General features: G+C 34.9%; 1 protein-coding gene across 1 annotated transcript; it reads left to right on the top strand.

Moving 5' to 3' along the window:
- Positions 1-20,117: 20,117 nt before the first annotated feature.
- On the top strand, positions 20,118-24,888 carry LOC149527845 (uncharacterized). The gene is made up of 2 exons (XM_089812070.1): positions 20,118-22,498; positions 23,973-24,888. Exon 1 carries the CDS (start codon positions 20,561-20,563, stop codon positions 22,433-22,435), a length of 1,875 nt encoding a protein of 624 aa, XP_089668196.1. The 5' UTR covers positions 20,118-20,560; the 3' UTR covers positions 22,436-22,498; positions 23,973-24,888.
- The last annotated feature ends 570 nt before the right edge of the window (positions 24,889-25,458 follow it).

Genomic DNA, 25,458 nt, shown 5'->3' with positions numbered 1-25,458 from the left:
ACACGATGCACCACTTCCTATCATTGCCTATTTAGCTTAGAATATTGTGTTTGTACATATGTGGATTTTATGTAGATTGCAGGTATCGGGTATCGACTTCCTTGAATTGCTAGGATGAGCTTACCCTATCACATTATCTCAATGGTAAGAGGGGAGATAAATTCTTAAGTCCAAATCTTAAACCTTTAAGTCATTTGTCTTAGAAAATTAGGACAATTATCTAAGTTGTTTACCTTTCTAATGCATCGGATGACGTTAATTTGTGATTATAACCCTTTAGTTTGATCCTGTATGTGTTTTTTTATGATGGGTTTTCATATTTTGTTTTATAAGTCCTTGGTGAATTTTCTATTAATTAAGTCTAATTAAAAGATTAAATTAATGATTTAATTTAATGAAAAATTATTAGGATATTTTAATATATAGTTATATATAATTAATTAAATAAAATGAATTAAATTTAGAGGTAAAAGTTACAAGTTTAATTTTAGAACATGATAATATTAATTTAATTTAATAATAATATATTTAGAGTTCATTTTTAAATAATGCTAAATAATATTATTGTTTAAGTTAATAAATATTTTATCAATTAAACGTTTGAAAATAATTTAAGAAGTGGGAAAAGGAATTAATTTATTTAAAGTTTCATGATTGCATGATGTGTGCATGAGATTAAATTTAATAAATTAATTTAAAAAGAAGTCAAGTGAAGATTAAATAAACTAATTTAATAATTCAATAAACATACATGGAAAAGAAAAAAAGAAAAGAAAGAAGAAAGATAAAGAAAAGTTAATTTAGAGTTGAAGTCTGGTGAGCAAGGAGTTCTCTGGGGTGAACGCACAATTAGTGCCCCGATATTAAGAGAGAACTCCATATCACGATTTGGGGGTTCATTTTCGAAGGACCACGAATTTTGGAAGAGGGAGGAATTTTTAGAAAGGAGAAGGTTCTAAGAGGAAGAACTTCTATACAATTTTTTTGGGCATAGCAATTAGCATCAGTGTCCAGGTAGACGCTTGTGATTATTCACTAAAACTTATTACGCTCTTTCTTTCCTGTCTTCATCGTGTCTGTTGAATGTTTTTCTAAAGAATTCTTGTGATGAATGTCTCAATATTATGTATTTCTAGTATAAATATTTATCTTTTGTTTATGGGGTTTGTAAATCCAAATTTCTCTATGATGAATTCTTAAATATTTTGATTTGAAATTACTGATATGCATGTCAATATCTTATGCATACGTAGAGATGTAAATATCTTAAATTTCCTATTCAGTTATTTGTAAATTAGATGTTTAACCAGGGAGGGTTTTAGAATTGAAAAAGAAAGAATTTTAATGTGAATTTGCATGGTTGGCTATATTTTCTCTATCAGAATACCGATAGAAAATTTGTTTTAAAAAAAAATTATGTTTAAAAAAATTAGAAGGGGGAGGATTTTTATAAAAATGATTTTTAATATATTTCAGAATTTGTTAAAAAAAAAATACATATAAAAATATATAAACTAAATTTAATGGGGAGGTGAGGCCACCAAACCCCCACCTCCCACTTACCTGTCAGCCGCCTTTGTTGTCGCTGACCGCAAAGTACTACGATAGTGACAGTATAGAGCCGTGGCTGTAGGCTTTCATTAAACGCTGACGGGCTTCCAAAAGCACAATGGTATTAATTATTTTTTAAAAAATTTAAAATTTTATTATTAGTTTTATTTAATAACATTTATTAATAAGTTTAAATATTATTTTAATTATTATTTAATAATATTTATTAAAAGGTGTTTTAATATTAATTTTATTATTATTGTTTAATATGTTTATTAATAAAATTTATTAATTATTTAATTATTTAAAAAATTTGATAATATTATTAATTATTAATATTTAATAATTAATAAGACAATTAGTGAAGTATTAAAATTTAATTAATTATTATTAAATAATTACGATTTTGATAAAATTGTAAATTATTTTATTTGAAGTCAATGAGTAATTTTTTTTAATATTTTAAATAAATAGTTTCCCTTAGGTCATTTGGATCAATCGATTTTAAAATTAATTAGGGTAATTATGCAATTACTTAAGAAAATGAATGGTTTAAACTATGGGTAAACTGAGAATCTTATACACTTGAAACGTAAATTGAAAAAAAAAAAAAAAAAAAAACCTTACATTTAACTCATCATTATGTGTTCAAAATCAAACCAATCTATGAGACTACTCTGTTTTATGTGTGTGGTTTGTGCTTTTGGGTTTGGGAGTTGACTAGATTGTTGACCAATTCTAGGACATCTACTAGAGGCTTGGGGTTCTATGAGTGTGATTATATGCTGACTCGATCTAATTATTTATACTTAACCATGGTAATGTGTTGGTATGCTCTATGATGAGTGTGTTTATATTATTGGTTATTGTCTTCAATGTCTTTATGGGATAGCGAGATTTATGCTATGAGATATTTGACTTAATTATTTTGAGTCATTGATAAGTATTTTTGGAATACTTTTTGGTTGCTCGTTGAGAACTGATGGGTATTGTGGTTTATCTTTTAATGCTTTCCAGTCACTTGTATAGGGCTAAGGTGATTTTACTATGATTCTTTGATTTTTGATTTCATGAGCTTGGGGTAGGTTATCTATATGTAATGTCAGGAAGTGGCTTGAAATGGGGGTCAGGCCCTAAGTGGCTGCTAGGATAACCCATTGTAAGTTGTTTAATAAGTGAAAACACTACACTAAATAAGAGTTAAATGAACCTAATAAGAGTCTTTGTATGTTCTTGCCCATGCCTTCAGTGCTAGTACAAACTAGGATGGGAGTAGAGAGAATGCTTGGTTATGAACTTGCATTTGTAGTATGCCTTGTCAGTACGAGAGGATACTAGTGGCCGCATAGGGATCGGTAGTGGGCCGAGGTCCTAAGAGACTACTAGGGTAACTCTAGCGTGATTTGTGTGATAACACTTGCCCGCTTACATAGTAGGTTTCCTACGTGTCTTGTGTGCCTCTAGGATTAGATGTCAATTTATATTATGACCCTTGAGTTAGAATACTTTTAGGATTTCCTGGACTTAGAGAGTACTTTTGATATTTGGTTTGATATCCTGTTTGGGACTTGAGACTATCTCCTCAGCGCAGTGGGAGTGGGCCATTTAGGTTTCACACAGTCAAGTGGTAGTGCTTTTTACTCTTACCATCGAGATCCATCCGTTGATACAATGGTTAGAGTTTCCTTCTCTGTATTTCCTTTCATTCTATATATTTATCATTATGATGGATGGATATATCATGTATGGTGGATGGTTTCATTTATTGTATTGTACTTTGTATCATGGATCCGAGGAGGAGGATGTAATTCTATTTTTATAAATGTATATTCTTTTAGCCTTTCATACCCTATGACATGTATAGTGGATGATTGAGCATTCTGAATTTTATTGCCAAAGTGGCATTCATAACAAATGTATATTATTTAAATGGACTTTGGACTTTTAATTATTCTTTCATATGGATATGGTATTTGTTAGACTTAGTATTAATTAAATTTAAATGTGATTCAATGTCATGAGATCCTTAAGGAATGTAACCTATTATGTATGCTTATAGATGATTGTATGTTATTGCTTTCGCTACTTTATGTTTGATGTGTATGTTATTCTTCTTGTTCAAAAAAAAAAAATGTTGGCAAACTTAGTAAAACTTTAGGTTATTTCTTTTGGATCCCTTGGCAGGGCATTACAATTATCTTCAAGTGGTTTATCCTGACACTAAACCAAGTATTCTTTATAATCCTTTCCTTCTGTGCTTTTACTTATTCTAGTATCCAAAATCTTATCAATTCCCTTTCTCTTCTTCTTAGGATAATCAACTTTGTTATAGGCCTCTTCACCAAATGCATGATAAAATGCATGATACTCAAACATGTATAAAATATTGAATATAGGAAAAATATCCATATCCTTAGACAATTTGACTTCAAAAGCATTACCACTACCATGTTTCTTCAAAATTCTATGGGGTTCAAACTTCTTCATCTTCAACAAATTATTATATGTACCAACTAAAAATTTGTTCTTCTTTGAATGTACCATCACCTCATCTCCAACCTCAAAAGTTTTATGTCTTCTCTTCTTATCTGCACTATCTTTATATCCTTGATTATTGTCATGTACGATGATCTTCACTTCTTCATGTAAATTCTTCATAAACTCCACAAATTCTCTTGCTTCAACACTAGTCTTTACTTCAATATCCAAATTCCTTAATTCAGTAGTTCCTCTAGGACTCGTACAATTTACAATCTCAAAAGGAGTATTCTTAGTTCTTTTGTTTACCAAATTATTATATGTAAACTTGGCTATGTCAAAATTAAATCCCAATTAGACATTTGTCTCCAATCAAACAACTCAACAGGTTACCCAAACTTCTTTTCACAACTTCAGTTTGTGAACGAAATGTAAAACTAAACTTAAGCTCAGTACTCAACTTCTTCCAAAGTGTCCCCCAAAAATAACTAGTTAAATTAGTATCTATGTCTAAAAAAATAGTCTAAGGCAATCCATGAAGTCTCACAAAATCTCTGAAAACCAGGATTGCTATATGTATTGCATATAATGTCTTTTTGCGGGGTAAAAAGTATACAATTTTATAAAATCTATCTACTACCACAAAGATGAAATCATTACCTCTGAGTTCTAGGTAATCCTAGAAAAAAAATCCATATTGACATCTTCCCATGGTCTGCAAGGAATAGAAAAAGGTGTGTACAATCCAATGTTATGACTACCTCTTTAAGCAACCTGACATATTCTGCAACCTCTTACCATCTTCTAAACATCCTTATATATCTATGACCAAAAGCATCTCTCTGAAATCAACTTTATTGTCTTATCAATCTCAAAATGTCCTACAAGTCCACCACTATGTTTCACTTTAATGAAATTCTCCCTAGTAGATTATCTAGGTATACACAACTAAATTCCCTTAAATGACATGTCTTCCTAGATGAAATAATCAACCCACTTGTCTTGTTCATCGGTCACAAGGTTCTACAAAGTTAGGGTCAATTTCATACAAGTCCTTCAAATCTTCAAATCCAAGCATTTCAATTCTTATCCCTATCAACACACTTCTTCTTCTACTCAATGAATTTGTTGCTTTATTTGACTATCCATTCTTATGCTTCAACAAAAATTAAAAGTTTTGCATGTATTCAACCCACTTGATATGTCTCCAATTCAACTTATTCTAACTTTCCAAATATTATAAAGCTTTATGATTAGTGTACAACACAAACTTTGCAGGCATCAAATAGTGTCTCCACTTCTTCGAAGCTTGAATTTCATAAATTCTTGATCATAGAATGAATACTTTATTTTAACATCATTCAGTTTCTCACTATAGAAATCTATAGGCTCACCTTCTTGACTGAAAATAGTGCCAATGGCATTCCCACTAGCATCACAATCAACTTGAAAAACTTTTTAAAAATCTAGTAAATCAAGCTCACATAGTTTTGTGAACTTTTCCTTCAATGTTTTAAAGCTTTTATTTGCTCCAAGTGTCCATTTGAATTCCTTTTTATTACCTCTCATAGTCTTTGTCATAGCATTACATACTAAATCAAAAGTTCTTATAAACTTCCCATAGAAACTTACCAATCCATGAAATGATCTAACTTCTCCAACATTGTCAGGTTTAGGCCAATCAAGAATAACTTTTATCTTTTTAGGATCCATCTTCAAACCATCACCAAAATTCACAAAACCAAGATACACCAGCTCCTTTTTGATAAAAGAACATTTCATTAGATTTATCAACAACTTCTGCTCTTTCAACCTCTACAAAACTTGTTTGATATGTTCAAAGTTTTCCTCTTTAGTCTTACTGTAGATTAGTATGTCATCAAGATATACAAGCACAAACTTACTCAATAATTTCTTCAAAACTCCATTCATCAACCTCATAAAAGTACTAGGTTCATTAGTTAAACCAAAAGGCATAACCAACCACTCATACAAACCTGCATTAGTCTTAAAAAAAGTATTCCATTCGTCCCCTTCTCTGATCCTAATATGATGATAGCCACTTTTCCACTCAATCTATCCATAATATCATCCATCCTAGACAAAGGAAACCTATACTTCACAATTATTTTGTTTATAGATCTAGAACATGTGTACATTCTATGTTCCCCATTCTTCTTAGGTGTCAACACAACAGGTGCTGCATAATGGCTCAAAATTTCTCTACTCAAACCTTTTTCAAGAAATTCCTACACTTGTTTATTCAATTATTCATTCTCTGTAGGTGTTAGTCCATGTGGTGCTTTATTAGTAAAACTAGCTTCAGGTATCAGATCCATACAATGACTTATACTTCTCACCGAGGGTAATCCATTAGGTACATTATAAGAAATAATATCTTGAAATTTAATCAACAAGGATCTCACCTCAAGTGCATGCTCAAGTTCATCTTGTTTCTCATTCTATTTAGGAATCAAAGCAAAGAAAATATTTTGTTTCTTAATTTCTTTCACAAAATGGTTTCATTTAAGCAACTAAATTCTCATGGAGTACAGTGATTCTCTAGGTTTCTCAATCAAAGGAAACAATACACGTTTCTTCTCATTCATCTAAACAATATATTTATTCAATCTACCATAATGTAAATCTTTTCTATCATACTACTAAGGTATTCCCAAAAGCATATGACAATAATCCATAGGCATGATATCACACAAAACTTCATTAAAGTAGTTTCCAATCTTGAACAAGGCATTGTTCACTTACCAGCAATTTATGTTTATCCTTGATCCAAACAACGTGATAAGGGTTAATGTGCTTCAATCTCTATAATTTCAACTTAGATAACAACTCTTTAGAAGCCAAATTATTATAATTTCCACTGCCAATAATCACTTTGCAACATTTATTTTCAATCTTACATCTGGTCTTAAAGAGGCTTTTCCTCAAAATAGGCTCATTATCCAACTGTTTATTCCACAAAGTCCTTCTCATCATCATGCTCTTTTATTTCTTGGGTACATTAGATACATCAATAACTTCTCCCTAAATCAAAGCATTTATGCTACTACTTCCCATTTTCTTTCCAAAAAAGTTACATTCAAAAGCTCTGTGTCTTTAATCTCCACACTTAAAACAAGTACCTTTAAACTAATATCTATCTTCCCTCTTTTCATTATTGTTATTCCTAGAGTAACCAATATAATTAACTCTAGTGTAGTTAACTCTTCCTCTATCTCCGATATCTTCTTTCTATTCAAATTTTCCTTTGTCATTAGATGTGCTATCAAATTTGCTACTTTCTCCATAAGATCTTTCCCCACTTTGTTGAAATCTTCCACCTTTCAACCTTTATATGTGCTCTCGTTTCTTTGCCAACTTTCTTAAGCCTTCAAGGCATACACATAATATTCTTCCACACTTTCCATTTTTATAAAATTGATTTCATTTTGTACTAGCAACTTCATCATCAACATGTCTAGAACTAATGCCCAACTTATAGAATTCCTTAGTGTAATATTTCATAGTCATATCTTTATGTTGCAAAATTTGCATTCTTCTTAACAAATTAACTTAATAATTAGTAGGAAGGAATTTCTTTTGCAACTTACCAGCCATCTTTACCCAAGTCTTGATCTTTTTCCTTTCCCCTTCTTTGTTTATCAATTTTCAAGTGTACCCACCAAAGAGATGCATGTCCATTAAACTTTATAGCTTCTATCCTCACCTTCTTATCATTAGAAATACTAATCAAAATATTTATCATTCTCAAATATCCAATCCAGCAAAGTGTCAGTATCAAGTCTTCCATTATAGGTACAAAGTTCAAAAGTAGGTCTTGAATTCACTCTATTAAAAGCTCTCATAAGTCTCTCTTCATCTTGTTCCACCTTAGGTACAAGATTAGGTGTTGTTTACTCTTTTTCATCACTAACATATTCAAGATGTACTCCCCTTGTCTAACCTATGTCAATAACTTCAAGTCTAGCCACAATTTGTCTCAACGTGTCCATAATAGCATTGTCTATATTTCCTCTGCCTCAAACCATTTTGACAATAGTTCCTATGAGAATCGTAACCTTCTGCAAGTTATAGGTAAGAAATAAAGTCTTCCACCCTAGAACCAATTTTCAATTAGGTTCTACACGATCCCAAACTTTGCAAGGAAATAAACCTTCACTCTAATACCACCTAATGCAAGGTAGGAGAGGAAAGAATTCACTCCCAACCTACCCTTTCTAGAGCTATACATAGAAGCCAACCAATATAGAAGAAACCACAAGAAATTATAGAGATATCAATGCAAAATATTGAGATAGTCCTCATTGAACATGTCAAGCATAAGGCCTACCTATTTGTAGCCATACGTATTCAAAATATAATATGTGAGCTTAAGAACTTGGGCTTGGTGATCCAAAACTTAGTATTTTCCTTCTATCTAACTTCATTTCACTTTTCCCAATTCTACATCTCTAATTATATGGCTAACAAGAACACAAGTCAACCAATAAGGAAAATTATTATAAAATATAGGTCCTCCTTAAAGGAGAATCTAGCGACCTTATAATCTAATAAATAAACTTTTGTATGGATAGATATGGGTCTACATGTGATCCAAGAAGAGTTTCCCAAGTGCAAAAAAAGCCATATTGCCAAACAAAATCTCATCAAAGAAAAATTTGCACATTACTTAAGCTGCCAGGAAAACAATCACGTCTTGAACAAAGAAAATGATAACTCTTGCAAATGATGGAATTAATTTATGCAAGCTTAGGTATAGGATACACGATAGGCCCACATTAAGGAGCCAACTGCGCAAAAAGAGAAAACATGAACATCAACGACCATTCCTCAAACAACAGACAAGAACAATAAAATGAAATCATTTTGGTTGATGCAAGATTATCAAAGTACCCAAGATGCTCCTACATCAGATACATGGATGATGAACATTTTTCCAATATGTATGTATGTATGCATTTATGCATGTATATTGTATTCATGCATGTATGTATGTCAATACATACAATGTGTGTGTGTGTGTGTGTGTGCATATATATTATTCATGTATCTAACTATAACTATCATACTTTAACAAGCATCAATGTTACCTTTGCAATCTTTCTTTACATGACCATGTTTGTTGCATGCAAAACATCTTCCCTTGAAACAATTCTTATGTTCTTTAGGTTCTTCATTCTAATTTGTCTAAATAGGAGCTTGCATAGATTTGTCTTTTGATTCTTTATTCACCCTCAAGATAGCTAATACCTATCATGTCTCCTTTAGGCTTTTGTTGCACCAATTGCTCATCAAGTTTGCATATAACCTTTCAATATGTAACTTTGTTTCCACAAGCTCACCCTTGATAATATTAGCATAATTCTCAAGTTCTTAATACTTAGTTTTTGAATCTTCGAGTTCAAATTTTACCTTATTAACCTAAGTGTTCAAACCTTTGTAATCATTAGTTTTTCTTTTCAAATCTTTGCAATCATTAGTTTTTCTTTTCAAATCTTCTTCAAGTTTTTCTTTTTGTGATTTTCCTTCTTTAATTTGCTTAGCCATCTAAAGTGATGTGACCATGTTTCAATGTTTGATTCTCCTTTTTCTAGTTTTGCAATTAAACCTAACTCATTATCTAATTTAGGTTCCTTGATCCATTCAACCAACTCCTTCCTCTTAATTCTTGAGACATTAATATGATCTTTGATTTTCTTGGTGTAATCTTGTGCATCCTTAAGCTTCAACTTTAATCTTTCTTTTTCTCATTACCTCCGTCCAAATCTTAAAGTGGTGCTTCAAAGTTATCTTGCTTGAGTTTTCTATATCCATCGAGACTCTCCTCAAGTTGTGAAACTTTTTATGATGAACAAAGGTCTGATACCAATAATTAGAAACATGCAAAACTGAGTGGAGGGGTGTGAATTAGTATTGGAGCACTTTTACACCAATCGATTATTTCAAAACCTTAACCATATACATTCACTAATAAAAATATTTTAAAGTAAAACATATAATAATGAACTCGCAACACCATGATCTATTTTCAAGGAAACCTTAGCCAAAGGAAAACCCCGGTTGGGACGATACCCACAACTATGCACTAATATGAACATACTTTGTTGGGATTTTTTAACCCTATTAGGAGTCATTGCATATATTTATTACATTAGTCCTTGTTAGAGGAATGGACCTAATTAGAGGTCTCAACCCTGTTAAGAGTTGTATTACAATAGGAGTTCACTATTCAATAGGGACTCACTGCCCAATATACAACATATAGTGATTATAATACCATAATGACTATGTTGATATCACAATATTTGATTAGTCCTTTATGTAGCTCGCATATGATTTGATCGATCACAAAATCTCACATTTAATCACTTGTACAACATCATAGCATCATCGTCACATTATAAATAAAGTTCACATATCATCATCATATTTCCCATCCAAATATTAATTCCTTTTTATTCATTTTCAATGTACATTTTCTCAGTCGGCCTTCAAAACTATTTTCATAAAATGCATGGCACATTGATCAAAACTAAATATTACAATATAATATCCAATGATTAACAACTAGGATTTTATCCCTTCAATGCTAAATAATTGAATTGCCAACACAATTCAATTCCATAGGCCAATTTTTTATATATTACTAATACATATTATGAATTCTACAATATCAACCAATTAACACATTATCTATCCAAAACATGTGCCAACTAATATTTGAACTCAAGCAAATATACTTATACCATATACAAAACTTATACTACCAATATATAAAATTATGGTTATATAAGAGTAATAATTGTGCTCGCTGATCAAAACTATCAGATTGCACACTATCTTCTTGTATCGTACTTAGCCATTTTTCTTGATTGACTGTAACCAAAATTGACCATGAAGTTGGATGACCTTATCAGGTACTTATGTTTCCATCAATGACAACATATATTGCTTCATTGTTGATTATTTATCGACAAAAACTTATGACTTTTTATATGCTTGTTGAATCCTTTAAATGATTAGCAATCTATACAACTTCCTTCATCCACAATATGATCAATAACCAATAACTATGGATGCAAGTCTACGTAATTGACAATTGCACCCTTATATTTATTTTCATAACCTTCTAGTAGACAATGATTAAAAAAAAAAAAATTTAAATTAGCATGAGTCAAACCACCAATTTTTGTAGGATTTGAGCAAATAAGCCAATCAAATCCACAAAGCCTTCGAATCCCTGCATGCAAAAACCTGTCACAGAAGAAAAAGACGAGAAGAGGCAAGGGTTTGCTAAAAAATGGAGATAGAAGAAAAGTTGCTCTCAAATGAGAAATGCATAAGAGATAATGAAATAAGTACAAGTCTCAACCTTATAAAGGTGAGATAGAAACCCTAAACTAAAAAGCTAGGTTGCACATTATTAATTAATAATTAATTAATAATGCACCTACAAGATAGCTTAAGCAAAATAGAGTAATAGGCAACTTAATTAATTAAATCAAAGTGATTTAATTAATAAGTGCAAACAAATAATTACTCTAACAATTTTGACTAGTCATGCAAATTTGTAAACTTTGAATCTAAGTCATTAGTAACCACACTTGCAATAAGTGGTATCTGAACTTTGTAACAAGTTTGAGACTCATCTGTGAGTATGTGGGCTTGCTACATGTGAGATTGAGGGGATTTTCATAGTGTGCTAGTGTCCCTCATAGGATTCGCAAAATGGTTTAATGCCTCCTATAGATTGTACAAGTCTAGCAGTTATATCAAGCATTGATAAGTCAAAATTTTGGTGTAATGAAAACCTAACTTGTAATAAAATTCTGGCTACTTCATTTGCATTGTGAAACTAAATAAGACATTTTTTAACTCCTTGTGGTTGTGACACAATCAAGGCAAGAGAAATCCCCAAAGGATATGCCCAAACTTGCAACTATAAGCACTATATATTAGAGTATTTTTTCATTTATACTTATTAATTAAATCATATTGATTTAATTATATAAGTTTCTATTACTCTAGTTACTTAAGCTTCATTTAGGTGCATTATTAATTAATAATGTGCAACCTAGCTTTTTAGTTTAGGGTTTCTATCTCACCTTTATAAGGTTAAGCCTTGTACTTTTTTCATTATCTCTTATGCATTTTTTTATTTGAGAGCAACTTTTCCTCTATCTCCATTTTTTAGCAAAACCCTTGCCTCTTCTCATCTTTTTCTTCTGTGACAAGTTTTTGCATGTAGGGATTTGAAGGCTTTGTGGATTTGATTGGCTTATTTTCTCAAATCCTACATGGTATCAGAGCCAGATCTACTGTAGCTTGTTCGTTATTTGGAGAAAAAGGAGAATGAGGGTTTGACATAATAGATCTGGAATTTTTTGGGTATTTTTTGAGAAAATAGGGGTGTGACTATTTTTTGGAGCAGGTTGAGGCCAAATGGATATCACAGATTGGATTCAAAAGGCGTCAAAACCCCTATTTCCATATAAAATTTGTCCGATTTGGACAACGTTGCTCGGGGAGGCAATTTTTTTTAGCCCAATAGGGCCATATGGCCTCTTGCACGCAGATCGAGGTAATTTTATTCAATTTAAAAAAAAAAAATTGACCGCTCAGCCTTCTGGCCACTCCGGTGCCACTAGAGCGCTGCTTGCTCTCGATTGGTGCTTAGCCATAGCTGGTGAACCACCAGCAAGCAGCCATAGTTGGCGCTCAACCCCGCCACCACCGACGAGCCACCCACCCTCCGCCAGTGCCAGAAGCGGCACCGGTGTTCATCGCTCGAGCCTCGCCTCTGTTAGTGATGCAGTCACTTGCGACAACCTATAATAACGTCACATTTCGACCGTGTGACATTAGCTTCCCGAAGATCGACGTTAGCAATTGTTGGCATGACATCATTATCAGGTAGAGTGACATCATTCGGTGCTGACCCTCGCTGACATCATTTATCTGCAGCGTAACGTCATATTTTGATAGTTGATGTCATCAAACCGGTGACAGATTATTTTTTTTCCGGCGACAAGCTCTTGATGGTCGTACGACCGTCAATTTTTTTCCTGTGCCTGTATTTTTCCAAATAGCTCCTTTCTTGGACCTATAGTTGGTTTTTTGGCCATAACTTGGGCATACGGAGGTGTTTTTTCGATCTAAAAGAAGTGCCAGAAAGCTAGTTCCAAGACGAAGACATTAGTGCTAGTTTTTTTTTATTCTAAGTTCATTTGAGCTTCTCTATTTGGCATTGAAGTAGAGGCTTATGTTTCCCTCTTCTCTGCATCTGAAATCCAGGTTCTTTTCTCAGTTTTTATACTTTCTATAGTTGTTTTCTTTGGTATTTGAGGGATATCACTATTTTTTGTGGGGGGTATTTTTCTTTTCTGTACTTTAATTCAGAATAAGACCCTTCTACTTCTGTCTTCTTCTCTTAATGGCAGACTCCTACGTCGCTTTCCTTACACCACACAACTATCATACTTGGAAAGGATAGATGACCAGATTGCTTATGGCAAAGGGATTATGGTCATGTCTCGATGTGACTCAGCCAGTTCTATAGAGGCCTTATGAGCTTCTTAAGCAGCGCAATAAAATGGATGAGGCAATGGGCCTCATTGCAATGAACATTTCAAAGGGGTTACTATTTCACCTGGATGGTTTGAATACACCCAAGGCTATGTGGGACAAGTTTTCAACCTTATTTTGCACAATGAATCAGTTCAGGATTCTACAGATAGATGCGAAGTTTACCTCCTTGATTCTTGAATCATTCACCAACATTGAGGATTTCTTGATGAAATTCAAGTCTCTTCAATCTATGTTATAGGTTGCAGGAAAGACAAAATATGATAATGAGTGTATCTTTTTGATACTGTCCAAGCTTCAAGGACCTTATCAGATTTTCACTTCTACCTTCTACTCCACTATGGATGCTCTAGGTGCACGACATGTTATGCCCTCTTTCGAGACTTTTTGTGACCAGTTGACTCGTGAGCAATCAAAGCTCACTCAAATGGATTCTCTTACAAGTTCACAGTCACAGGCATTGATTGCCAAGCCACCTCAAAGCACATAGAAGCCGAAGCAGTTATCAGATTCCTCTTCTCAGCACTCTACTAGGCCACCATCTTCTTCTAAGAAGGAGAAACAGAAGACTGAGAGACCTACATGTTCCTATTGTCAGAAGGGAACACATGACGAGTCACTTTGTTATCAAAAGAAGTTTGATGGTTATGAGAAACAGATAGCAGATTTGCAAGCTCTTCTTCAGAAGAGCAATCTTTCCTCTCCATCCTCTTCTGGCTCACAGGGGTCTGCTTATCAGTCTTCTTCTATCAATTCTACAGCTGAACAAGATCTTGGAAAGGGTCATGCATTACGGGCTTCTTTCACATTCCCTTCACAAGTCCCTTGGATATTGGATTCAGGTGCTTCTCACCATATGGCATCTTCTCGAGAGATCTTCTCTTCTTTTGAAGCTTCTCCTATTCCCCATAGTATCATTGGGAATAACATTGTTATGACAGTTTGCGGGAAAGGCACTGTATGCATTCAGGATGGCACATTCAATGATGTGTTGTATGTTCCATCTCTGTCTGCAAACCTTCTATCCGTTTATCAGATTTCTCATAGTGGGTCCGGGAAGACAGTTGAGAAAAAATAAACTGATATATTTCTGGATTCGATTGTGTAAAGATTTTTTACCATCAACGTTTCGAATCACACCAAGTGATCCATCATCAGGATGAAGAGAGCAAGAGAGCAAGACAATTGAGTTCACCCCAGATTCAGTTTTCATCTGGAATGGTATGACAGGAGGTATTATGGCTATAGGGATAGTTGATCTTTCCACTCGTCTCTACTCCTTTTCACACTTTGGTCCACCTTTTCCAGAGCACGACTCTCCTCCTTTGAGAGAGCATCATGTGGTATAGTCAAGTTTCTTGAACCTCTATGTGGTTCTTGAGACTACTGTTGTGACTCCCTTGCCACCTCCTCTTGAGCTCTTTTCTATTCATCAGAGTTCTTCTTTAGCACTGCTTGATCCTCCAACTCCATTGATAGAGCCACTAGGTGCAATTGTTGAGGATTCTATAGAGGAGATTCATCTCCTCTTTGATGACAGTGTTCGCACACCTGTCATACCACTTACATTGGGGATTCCCTTTCAGGATCCTCATGTCTACTCCTTTCAGCATCAACTCAGCCTTCCAGTGACACCTCAGCTTTCGAGGTTCCCTCTACAGTGTCCACTACCTTTCACTCCTCTACATTGGAGTCACGGTGGTTTGTTCATTGATCTAGGGGTTCTTTCATTCTGGGGGGGCTTTGGAGCCTTGACCCTCTCTCACGGGGGGGGGGTTGAAGTCACGCATTGTACTTATGGCTATGAGAGAGTCTCTTGAAGTCATTTCATCTCTTTTTGGAGAGGGGTTTTTCCCACTGGGTTTTCTCCTTTACTCTAGTTTATAGCGATTTCCTTGTACTGGGTACTTGATCAGGCCTTGTTGCTGGGACCCACTTGTTTTTGTTTTCATAGCTTTTCTTTGCTAGGTAAGCTTACTCCTTGCTTTCAACTTAAGGTGGGGGGGGGGGGGGGGTGTATTAGAGTATTTTTTCATTTATACTTATTAATTAAATCATATTGATTTAATTATATAAGTTTCTATTGCTCTAGTTACTCAAGCTTCGTTTAGGTGCATTATTAATTAATTATTAATTAATAATGTGCAACCTAGCTTTTTAGTTTAGGGTTTCTATCTCACTTTTATAAGGCTGAGCCTTGTACTTTTTTCATTATCTCTTATGCATTTTTTATTTGAGAGCAACTTTTCCTCTATCTCCATTTTTTAGCAAAACCCTTGCCTCTTCTCGTCTTTTTCTTCTAGTGACAAGTTTTTGCATGTAGGGATTCGAAGGCTTTGTGGATTTGATTGGCTTATTTGCTCAAATCCTACACTATAATGAAAATGACAACAAAAGGAAATGAATAACAACAACAAATAAGAAAACATGATATTTAGTTATCATCAAGTTTGGCTTGTAAGTACAAATTACAAATATTCAACAAACATGTTGTTAAGGAGATTGTTGAAAATAGATTGATACAAGTATGATAAATGTGTTTCAATAATTGTTTTGTCACTGATGTCAAACCTGCTTTTTGCTAGTAAGACAATTGCTTGTATGATTTAAGTACTATCACTTATTTGATTAATGAAGAGGACTTGATCAAAAGATGTAACAATAACACCTAGGGGAAAGATTGAGTTATGATATAAAAGGGAGTACAAGAATAATCTAAGACAGTGATATCACAATGCATTGATAATCTACTTAAGGTTGCAAAGGTTGGCTACACTAAGCAAGTTCAGAAGAACAAGTTAAACAAAGTTTGTTTGCCAAGCTTGACCAAATGGATAGTAGGTGTCGAGCAAAGTTAGTGCAAGCCGAGTAGAAAATCAGTTGGAGCTGAGTAAAAGTCTATTTCAATGTATGCTGAGCAAAACAATGGATGTCGAGTAAAGTTTAGTTGATGTCGAGAACCAGTAAACTTTAGTTCATGTTGAGTGATTTTTTACAAGATGCCAAGTAACATAGTATGTGCTGGGCATCAGAAGCTAGTTAATGCCAAGAGTCAGCATTATTTGACAGATCTAAGTCGACAAGTTTGTTTTCTTGGACTATGTGGAAGATAAGATTGATGAGCTAGTGGCACAGAATTCATGGTAAACCATTTTGAGGTGAATTCAAAGAGGATTGAAGGAAAAGTTTCTAGAAATGAAATGGAATGAGGGGTAGATTCATTGAATCCTACCTAATTTATCCTAACCCTAAATTGGATGATAGAGAATGAACAACAAAATATCTTAACTCTCTATTTATAGGGATGGTTGGTCAAAAGCAAGGGTTGTCATGTGTGAGAACCTAAGGAAGACAAGGAGTCAAGGGTTTTGCATCACTCAGTGATCTAAGTGAAGAGTCTACATTGGCATGTTAAGCAAGAAGGATTAACAATATCAATGCTTGAAGGGTGAACAAGCTTATTAGAGCTGAAATGTGTGAAAGCCAAGCAAAATGGAGGACTGAAACATAGATCTGTAATCTGCAAATGGAATTGTAAGTTGTTATTAGATGAAGCGTTACTATTATTACTCTCTAATAATTGTATCAGTCTAGGGTAAATCCTTTGGATTAAGGTTGACCTAACAGTCATCTATAAATCCTTTAACCAGGTGACATTCCAAGTGAATGGTTTAAAGTCCTCTATCAAGGCTCACTCTTAATAGGGTGATTGAAATCCTTTAACAGGGTCACATTTAACAGTGTGTATTGTAACCTTTAACAGGGTTGGCCTTTCACAGGGCATCACTTTAGAAGAGTGAGAGAGAGTAGCATGTTACTGGTGGTTTTTTCCCCAAATTGGGTTTCCACGTAAATCATTGAGTCAAGTGTGTTGTTGAATCTGTTATGTTCCATGTTTACATTTCTACAAATTGATTTGACAATAACCTACAAGTTTTAAGTGATTGCATAATCTTATGGATGCATGCATGATGATAAATGTTTTATGGGTTCACTAAGTTGTGAAAAGTTTTATTTATACATTTGGACCTTGGATAACTATTTCATCCCGTTTAAGTTATTCTAAAGAACTCCAACACATGCCTCATTACTAAAGACATAAGCCCTAAACCTAATCTTTATTATCAAATCTTCTTGGCTATTATGACTACCCCCAAGCTATTGCATTCCCTAAACAATAACTACTAGCCTACTTATATATACATGTTTGTTAGCCATGAGTTGACTTATCCAATCAACATTTTCCAAGACAAAGAAACATAAATTACAACAAATAGGTTAGGATCCAAATCCATAAGAACACTACCAATTTGGTATAACATGATGTGCAAACACCTAAGATGATCTACTATGTGTTTAATAACATTAAACAATGTACTATTAGGCTTCACAATACATGGATCTCTATTTTAAGATGAATCTTCCCAACTTGACTGTTAGAATAAAAAATTGAATATAAGACTAGACCAACCATACAATAACTTCATCTAGAAACATTAGATCGAAGAATAAAGCTAGACATAGGATCTACATAATGCCTAGACCACACAAAAATAATCGTATAAGAGAATGAGCCAATTGGATTGATCCCTACCCAAAATATAAAAAATGCCCAACTGGACATGATATAGACAAACTGAAAGGAATTATTTTTAGGTGATGCAAGATTGCCAATGACCAAAGGATGCTCTTGTATCAGACTGGATTGCAAGTTCATAAATAAAAAAGGGAAATAACACTAATTGTTGCAAAGCTACTTGATTGATGTTAAATAAAATTATCCACTAACCATCCATATCTTTACAAGACAATTTGTTGAAACTATTAAGAAATTTTGCCTAAGCACCTCATGAGAATGCCAAAGATCATTGGAAACTTTACAACATTAAAAGACACCATTAGGAACTCTTAAAATAGTTATTATATGCACATGCACAATTCACAACTTATTTGTGTTCATCTACTAAGGAATAAGTCATATAAGAGACCTTAGGACCAATGCATTTCTCATACAACAAATTTTGAGGGCACAAAAAGAAGCAAAGATCGACCAACTAAATTCGTGGTAACCCCGAGGAGATTGGTAAATTCAATAGTTAGGGAGACATGATTTTCATAATTTAAATGTGATACTAACAAGTTAGCAACAAATTATAACGTAGGCTAACACTTAGGGAATAGCAATTATTTCCATTTGAATTTTACAAACCTTAGCTAATAAAATACATCAAAAAATGACTCTTAAATCATGTGTATTCTATAGTTCCAATAGAACATGTTTATTTATTTGATTAAGAATAACTACAACAATCTTTCATTCTCGTGGGCATATTCATAAACATTTGCATGCATTAAGCAATTCATAGACATTATATAAACTATTTTCTATTCATCAACCTTTCATTGACAATTTCATAAACAAATGGCCAATGCATAGCCCTTGTTAGCATTTCATGGCAAGATAGAATTGTGGTAGTAACAAATAGGTGAATTACAACAATCATATCATAACCATATATTGATAAGAGACACGATATTAGAGAATAGACATAAAAACCAAATACAAACCACAAAATCAATTCTTTTAAGTTTACAATAAATTTTGGTAATAATTGATTTGTGAATTATAACAAACATATTATAAACATCAATTGATAAGAGAATATGTTAGAGAATATTCATTAAAGCTAAAATACAAACTAGACAACCAATTAGTTTGAGTTCACAATAACTTTTCAAAGAATATATATTAGATAATAAAATGGTTAGAAATGGATAATTACTCAAGCTAAAAATTACATCATATTATCCATGAATATTAAGTTTTCATAAATCTAGGAGAGCCTTCACAAGGTGGGCACAATTAGTCATAGTAGGATGATAATGACGTTTAATCTTTTCCTAGCTCAATTGTATCCAACATTAGCTATATAGAAACATGTTAATGGTTGTCATAAACTTGTTTGAGTTTGAATCTCAGTCTAAATTTCTTCCAACATAATCAAGTATTTGAAGATAATTAAACCAAAACAAATATTGATATTATTAGAATAAATAATTTAACATTTTGAAAATATGTTTAAACAATAAAATTTAAAATAGTAAATAATAAATATTTATTAATGATATCAAATTTAAAATTACAAATGATATTTTATTAATGATATCAAATTTTCATAATACTTAACTCACTAAATGTTATTCTTTTCTTTTGTAATGAAACTTGAAAAATAGTAATAAGAATGTTAAACCAAACCTAATGGAATGTGTACTCCAAGTAGAGACTATAGTAAATGAAGAAATGATATGGGTTATGTAGCTAATAGAGAGAGAGAATGAGGGAAGAGAGAGGAGAGAAGGGAATGGGGAATTAGGGGTTTTTTTGATGTCGAAGAAAATGCACAAATTGCCTCGTGTCAGCTGCAATTCACAAAAAAATGTCACGAAGATCGTTATGTGTCGACAATGACTTGGAAGTTGTTACTCGCAAGAGTGTAGGTGAGACAAGGTTCAACAAGCCTGCTACTTCTATTTCCATTTTTATTATCATTCTATATTTTATTATTATTAAACTCTTTGTATTGGGGGGTGGAGGGAGCGTTACTTTTGTGCATCGTCCTTACAATTCCTCCCATTACTACTCCTCAGCTTCAAAAAAATTGGTTGTGCCCGGGAAAGACGACTCTACTCCATTATACCTTTTTTCGGGCCTGGAAGGATACCGATTTTCGATTCCCCTCGATTCAAATACTGTCTTCTTCTTCTTCTTCTTCTTCTTCATCATCATCATCAGCAGCTTTTTCATTCTGCAACTACTGTGCTTCCCTTATTCTCTGGTTTTTCCTTTTATGGTCTGAAGAGGAGCAGAGCAAGAGGGGGAGTAGAGAGTGATGATGTTGTAGGGTTTCAGAAAAAAAGAGAGAGGATGGAATATAACAAGGACGAAGCATGCAGGGCGATGGAGATAGCGGAAAAGAAATTGGCCGCGCAGGAAGTGGTGACGGCGAAGAAATTGTTAGTGAAGGCGCAGCAGCTGTACCCATCACTGGAAGGGCTGCCCCAGATGATGGCTGTGCTCGACGTCTACATAGCGGCTGAGAAGAAAGTCAATGGCCAGACTGATTGGTACGGTATTTTGCAGGTAGATACTGTTGCCGATGAGGCTCTGATTAAGAAACAGTACAGGAAATTGGCCCTAATGCTGCATCCGGACAAGAACAAGTGCGCTGGTGCCGAGGGAGCTTTTAAGCTTATTGGAGAAGCTTGGGCTGTGCTCTCCGATAAGATTAAGCGGTCTGTCTATGACCATAAGAGAAGTTATGCGCCTCCCCCGGCGAACAGGATTGTGCAGAAAAACCCCAGGCCCAATGCTGCGCCTGCTCCTCCGCGGCCACAGACGGCTCACAATGGAGGTTTTTTCAAGAGTGCAACTGGGGCTCCTCCTACATTTTGGACGGCTTGTCCACATTGCAGGATGCAGTATGAGTACCTCAGGAACTTTATTAATCATAATCTACAGTGCCCTAATTGCAGTAAGCCCTTCATGGCCTTGGAGACGTCATTTCTTCACAAGAACGGCCAGACGAACTTTGCTGGAGCTACAGGTATGCCCAGGGGGGCAGGTGTGCCCTATTCCCCTTGTTCTGCCCCTCCACCTTCGTTTCCACACAATGCAGTACCCAGAACACACAACGCACACTCCACCTCTGCCTCCGCCTCTGCTTCTACTCCCGCCTCCGCCCCTGGCCCAGCTCCCGCCCCTGCCCCCACTCCCGCTCCTGCCCCCGTTCCCGCTGCCCCTGAGAAGGCTAAGAATGAGGTGCCTGCTTCAAAGAGAAAAGAAGACGATCTCAAGAAAACTGACTCCAAGAAGGAAAATAATGGACGGAAGAAGAGTGCCTCGGAGAAGAACAACAAGAGAAGGAAAAAGCGCAGCGAAGATAGTGATTCTGACGAGGTCATTCGTGCTTCTTCTATTTCAGATGAGGATGATGACGATGTGGTGGAAGTAGTTGAGAAGGGGGAGGAGAATGCAGCGAACAAGTCGAGGTCGAGGAAGAAGGTTAGTGACGAAGAGGAAGAGGAGGAGGAGGAGGAAGATGAGGCCCCGGAGAATATTGATGTCCCTGACTCAGACTTTTATAAATTTGACGACGACAGGGCTCCCGATAGCATTAAAGAGGAGCAGATTTGGGCCGTGTATGATGATGATGATGGTATGCCTCGTTTTTACGCACGCATTCACAAGGTTCTCAAGTCCGAAGAGTTTGAGGTTCAGATGAATTGGTTGGAGCCCTTAACAAAGGAGAAGTCTGTTGTTGACTGGTTGGATGCTGGATTTTACCAAAGCAATGGAGATTTTAAAGTTGCCAGAAAGATGTCTAGTGGCACGCTGAATAATTTTTCTCACGTTGTTGCATGGGTAAAGCGTCCGAAGGGAATCGTTCGAATTGAACCGCAGAAGGGGGACGTGTGGGCTCTGTACAAAGAGTGGAGTAGCGGGTGGAATGAAGACACTCCTCCAGATGATAGACATAGTTATGAAATGGTAGAGATTTCCACGGACTTTGACGATGGGGATGGTGTAGGTGTGATTCCCCTTGTCAAAGTTGATGGCTTTAAGTCTGTGTTTCAGAAAACACAGTTATCTAAATTGATTAGCAAGGATGAGCGTAGGCGATTTTCTCATCAGGTTCCAGCCAAAAAGCTCTTAGGTAACGAGCAGGCCGATTTGCCTAAGGATTGCTGGGAGCTTGATCCAGCTGCTACTTCTGGAGGCGGAGACATGCCAGCTGCTTAAAGCTTTCTGCTTCAGAGTCTTCACTTCCACCCTCCCTAGGGTTTGGATCTCAGTATTTTCTCGGTAAGAAAAATGTATCATACTCGACTGCTATGCAGTTGTATTGAATTGATTCCTGAAAGGATCGCTTCGCTTTGCATTCTTCAGCCCTTGGTTCTGCACTAACTTGCACTAACCTTTTCTAAAGTGGTACGAGTTAAATTTGAGAACGTCGTTGATTTCCATTTTTGGTTGCCACAAACAGGTAATGATAACCATATGCAGGATCTGATAATTTCCTTAGATGGTTAAGAATTCTCAATTTCGCTGTACCCTATGGTAGTTAGACTTGAACTTTTCTTTGCATTTATGACTTTGGATCAATGTTCTTGTTCGGGAGAAGTTACTCTCTGATTTGGCTGTATTACAATTATGGTTCTTTTTTTGTTATGTTTATAAAAATGTAATCATAGTGCAAACTAGAAAGTTTCTTCTCCATGCTGGGCTATATCAAGTGCAAGTGCCATGTTTTATATGCCTGCACATTTTTTGACTCTTGTTAGATGGTATGAAAGGAGAATCACCGCATGGTCATCTTTAGAATTGCAATGACAAATGGTTACAATTTTAAAAAACATATTCTGGTTACCGTCGTTTATTGTAAGCCCTTCAAAATATTAAGGGAGAAAATTAGAGTCTGCTAATTCTTTGTCAGTTGCAATTTCTGATAGCAACTCTCTTTTTCTTAAATTTGATTCCTGTAATCCATTGTTGTTATGGAATAATCAATGAAAAGTTAACATTCTATGGTTTGCCTACATTATTTTCTTATTGTTTATTGAATTCTCAATATTTTAAGGTTATGATACTTATTATTCAGCTTAATATGTTTGTATTTAGATTAGGATTGAAATGACATTTTCCATTCTGGACAGTGTCATTTTTTCAATATTAAGCCTAGTGATACATGGCAAGTTGACAACTACACTGTTGATTCTCTTCTGCCAGTATGAGATGTCTAAGCAAAATGATCACTTAATCTTGGTCTATCGAGGGTTTTTATGATAGTCTAGTCTTTAATGAAGGGAATGAGAGATACAAAGGTGGTAGTCTAGGCCGTGGAGGGAGGGAATAATAACTTTTCCAGCGTGATAGTCTCCAGCTGTCAAGCAATTTATATTTTTATCATTCTTTCATTTTGAAAGTAAGAAAGAGAGGAGATGGAATTAATAGATGCTTTCAAGAGATCTATGCTATCGTTCTTTGTGTTTGCATGGGAGTTGGTAATTTGAAGGTATTTGGTTACTTGGGTTTTCATTGCCACGGACTAAGCCATTCCTATTTAGAGGCTTTGGAGTCTCTTTCCCTCTTAGATTGCTTAAATCACACGTGGCACACAGCTTCCATAGCAGATGTTCTATTAGATATAAACTGTTCCTGTTACGGAAATAAGTCAGGCAGACCAGTAGATGGGGTGGATCGCTTCAAAGTTTGTTGACTTTCTCATTTGTAGTTGCTTGTATGTTCTAATTTCAAATGAATTATTACATGTGTGCAGGTTGGTGGCTGTTTGTTTGTTTTTAAATTGAGACTCCCTGGTAGATTCATGACTGCACATTAGAGACTTGTGTACAAATCTTTGTCTAGTGGGAAGGGGCAGTGCTGGACTTGATTGTCTGTTGGGTAAAGAAAGGAGCGATTGGAGCTGTGTATGCATTATGAAGATTAACATATTTTTAAGCCATCTTTTGTTCTGGACTTTCTGGACCTGTCTTGCTGAAGGGTGCCTTCTATCACAGGTTGCATGAAGGGTTTTCTAGATTTCCTTTGCAGTATTTTCTGATTAAAAGTAGTATCCTTCAATGGTCAAATGACCCTATGGATTGTACATCAGTAGCACTGCACATCACAAGCATATTAGCTACTGTTAGTTTTATTTTTCCTAAATTAAAGTTGTTCCGACATTGACACAGCTTTTTCCTACTAAGCGAGTGCTTCAAAGTTTCAGGGTTTGATTTCAGCAGTTCCTGAAAACTTTCGTTCTAAACATTAGTTGTTCTTTTAAGGGAGAAAAGTTCTTGATTTTTAAAAAAAAAAGACATGTTGCAGGACTACTCACAGATGAATTTTGGATTGTGAGTCACTTTCATGGGACCTGGTTTTTATTCCATAACATTTTATGACAGAGCACTTTTTTGATCTGCTGACATAGTTCAGGCTCTCCTGTTGCAGTGGCTCAAAAACTTCTTCCTAAACATCAGCTGTTATATTTTTGTGGAGTTTGCAATTTTGTTTTCCGGGCCCTAAATGAGTAACATTTTTGTTGGACCATTCATGGTTCAAGGCTAGATCACAATTGCCTACATGGGCCCTTATTTTAATTCCTAACATTTTACAAACAAGTGCTCTGTATTTGTAAATCTTGGGAGATTTTATTTATTTATTGGAGGATAAGAAACATCTTCATTGCTGCATTTTACTATTTTACAACCAAGGCATCAGGTGCTTGAATTATTACCTCTTTAAGCTTTTAGCCAATGTCTGAGGGTGGCTACCCTTCTGCCCAATTTGCCCGGGGCATGATCTTGGCCTCATCCTGTAAGAGCATCAGCCCTTTGCACTCAAAAGAACTTTTCCTCAGTGCACAATGTCAACCTCACTAATAGATGTTAGTTAAGGATGATGATTGCTAATGCTTCTAATACAAGACTTGCTAGGTAATCTCTATTGGATATTTTGAGTTCTCTAAATTAGGGAAATTATGAGGATCAGTGGATGGTAGAGGGAGACTTTTATATCCCACTGTTTATGTTAAAATGTTGGGAGCTTTGGATGACTTTCTAAAGGTATAGTTGATTTTTTCTCCTCTATTGGCGGGCCTTATAGACATTTATCTTTAAGCATCATCCTAGGCATTTTTAACTAAGTTACCGATTTGGGTGTGGATGCAGGTGTGCAATTTTTTGGGGGGTTTGGGATGCATTTTTATCTAAGTTACCGGGTTTGGACCCTGCCTGGTGAATCCAGGTTTGGGTTCATGGTGG

This window comes from Cupressus sempervirens, unplaced genomic scaffold (genome assembly GCF_028749045.1).
Source record: "Cupressus sempervirens isolate cs-2001-9-10 unplaced genomic scaffold, ASM2874904v1 CseChr00s100002_03, whole genome shotgun sequence".
NCBI classification, from domain to species: Eukaryota; Viridiplantae; Streptophyta; class Pinopsida; order Cupressales; family Cupressaceae; genus Cupressus; species Cupressus sempervirens.
The sequence above is the reverse complement of the archived record's forward strand: the minus strand, read 5'-3'. Positions and strand labels throughout refer to the sequence as shown.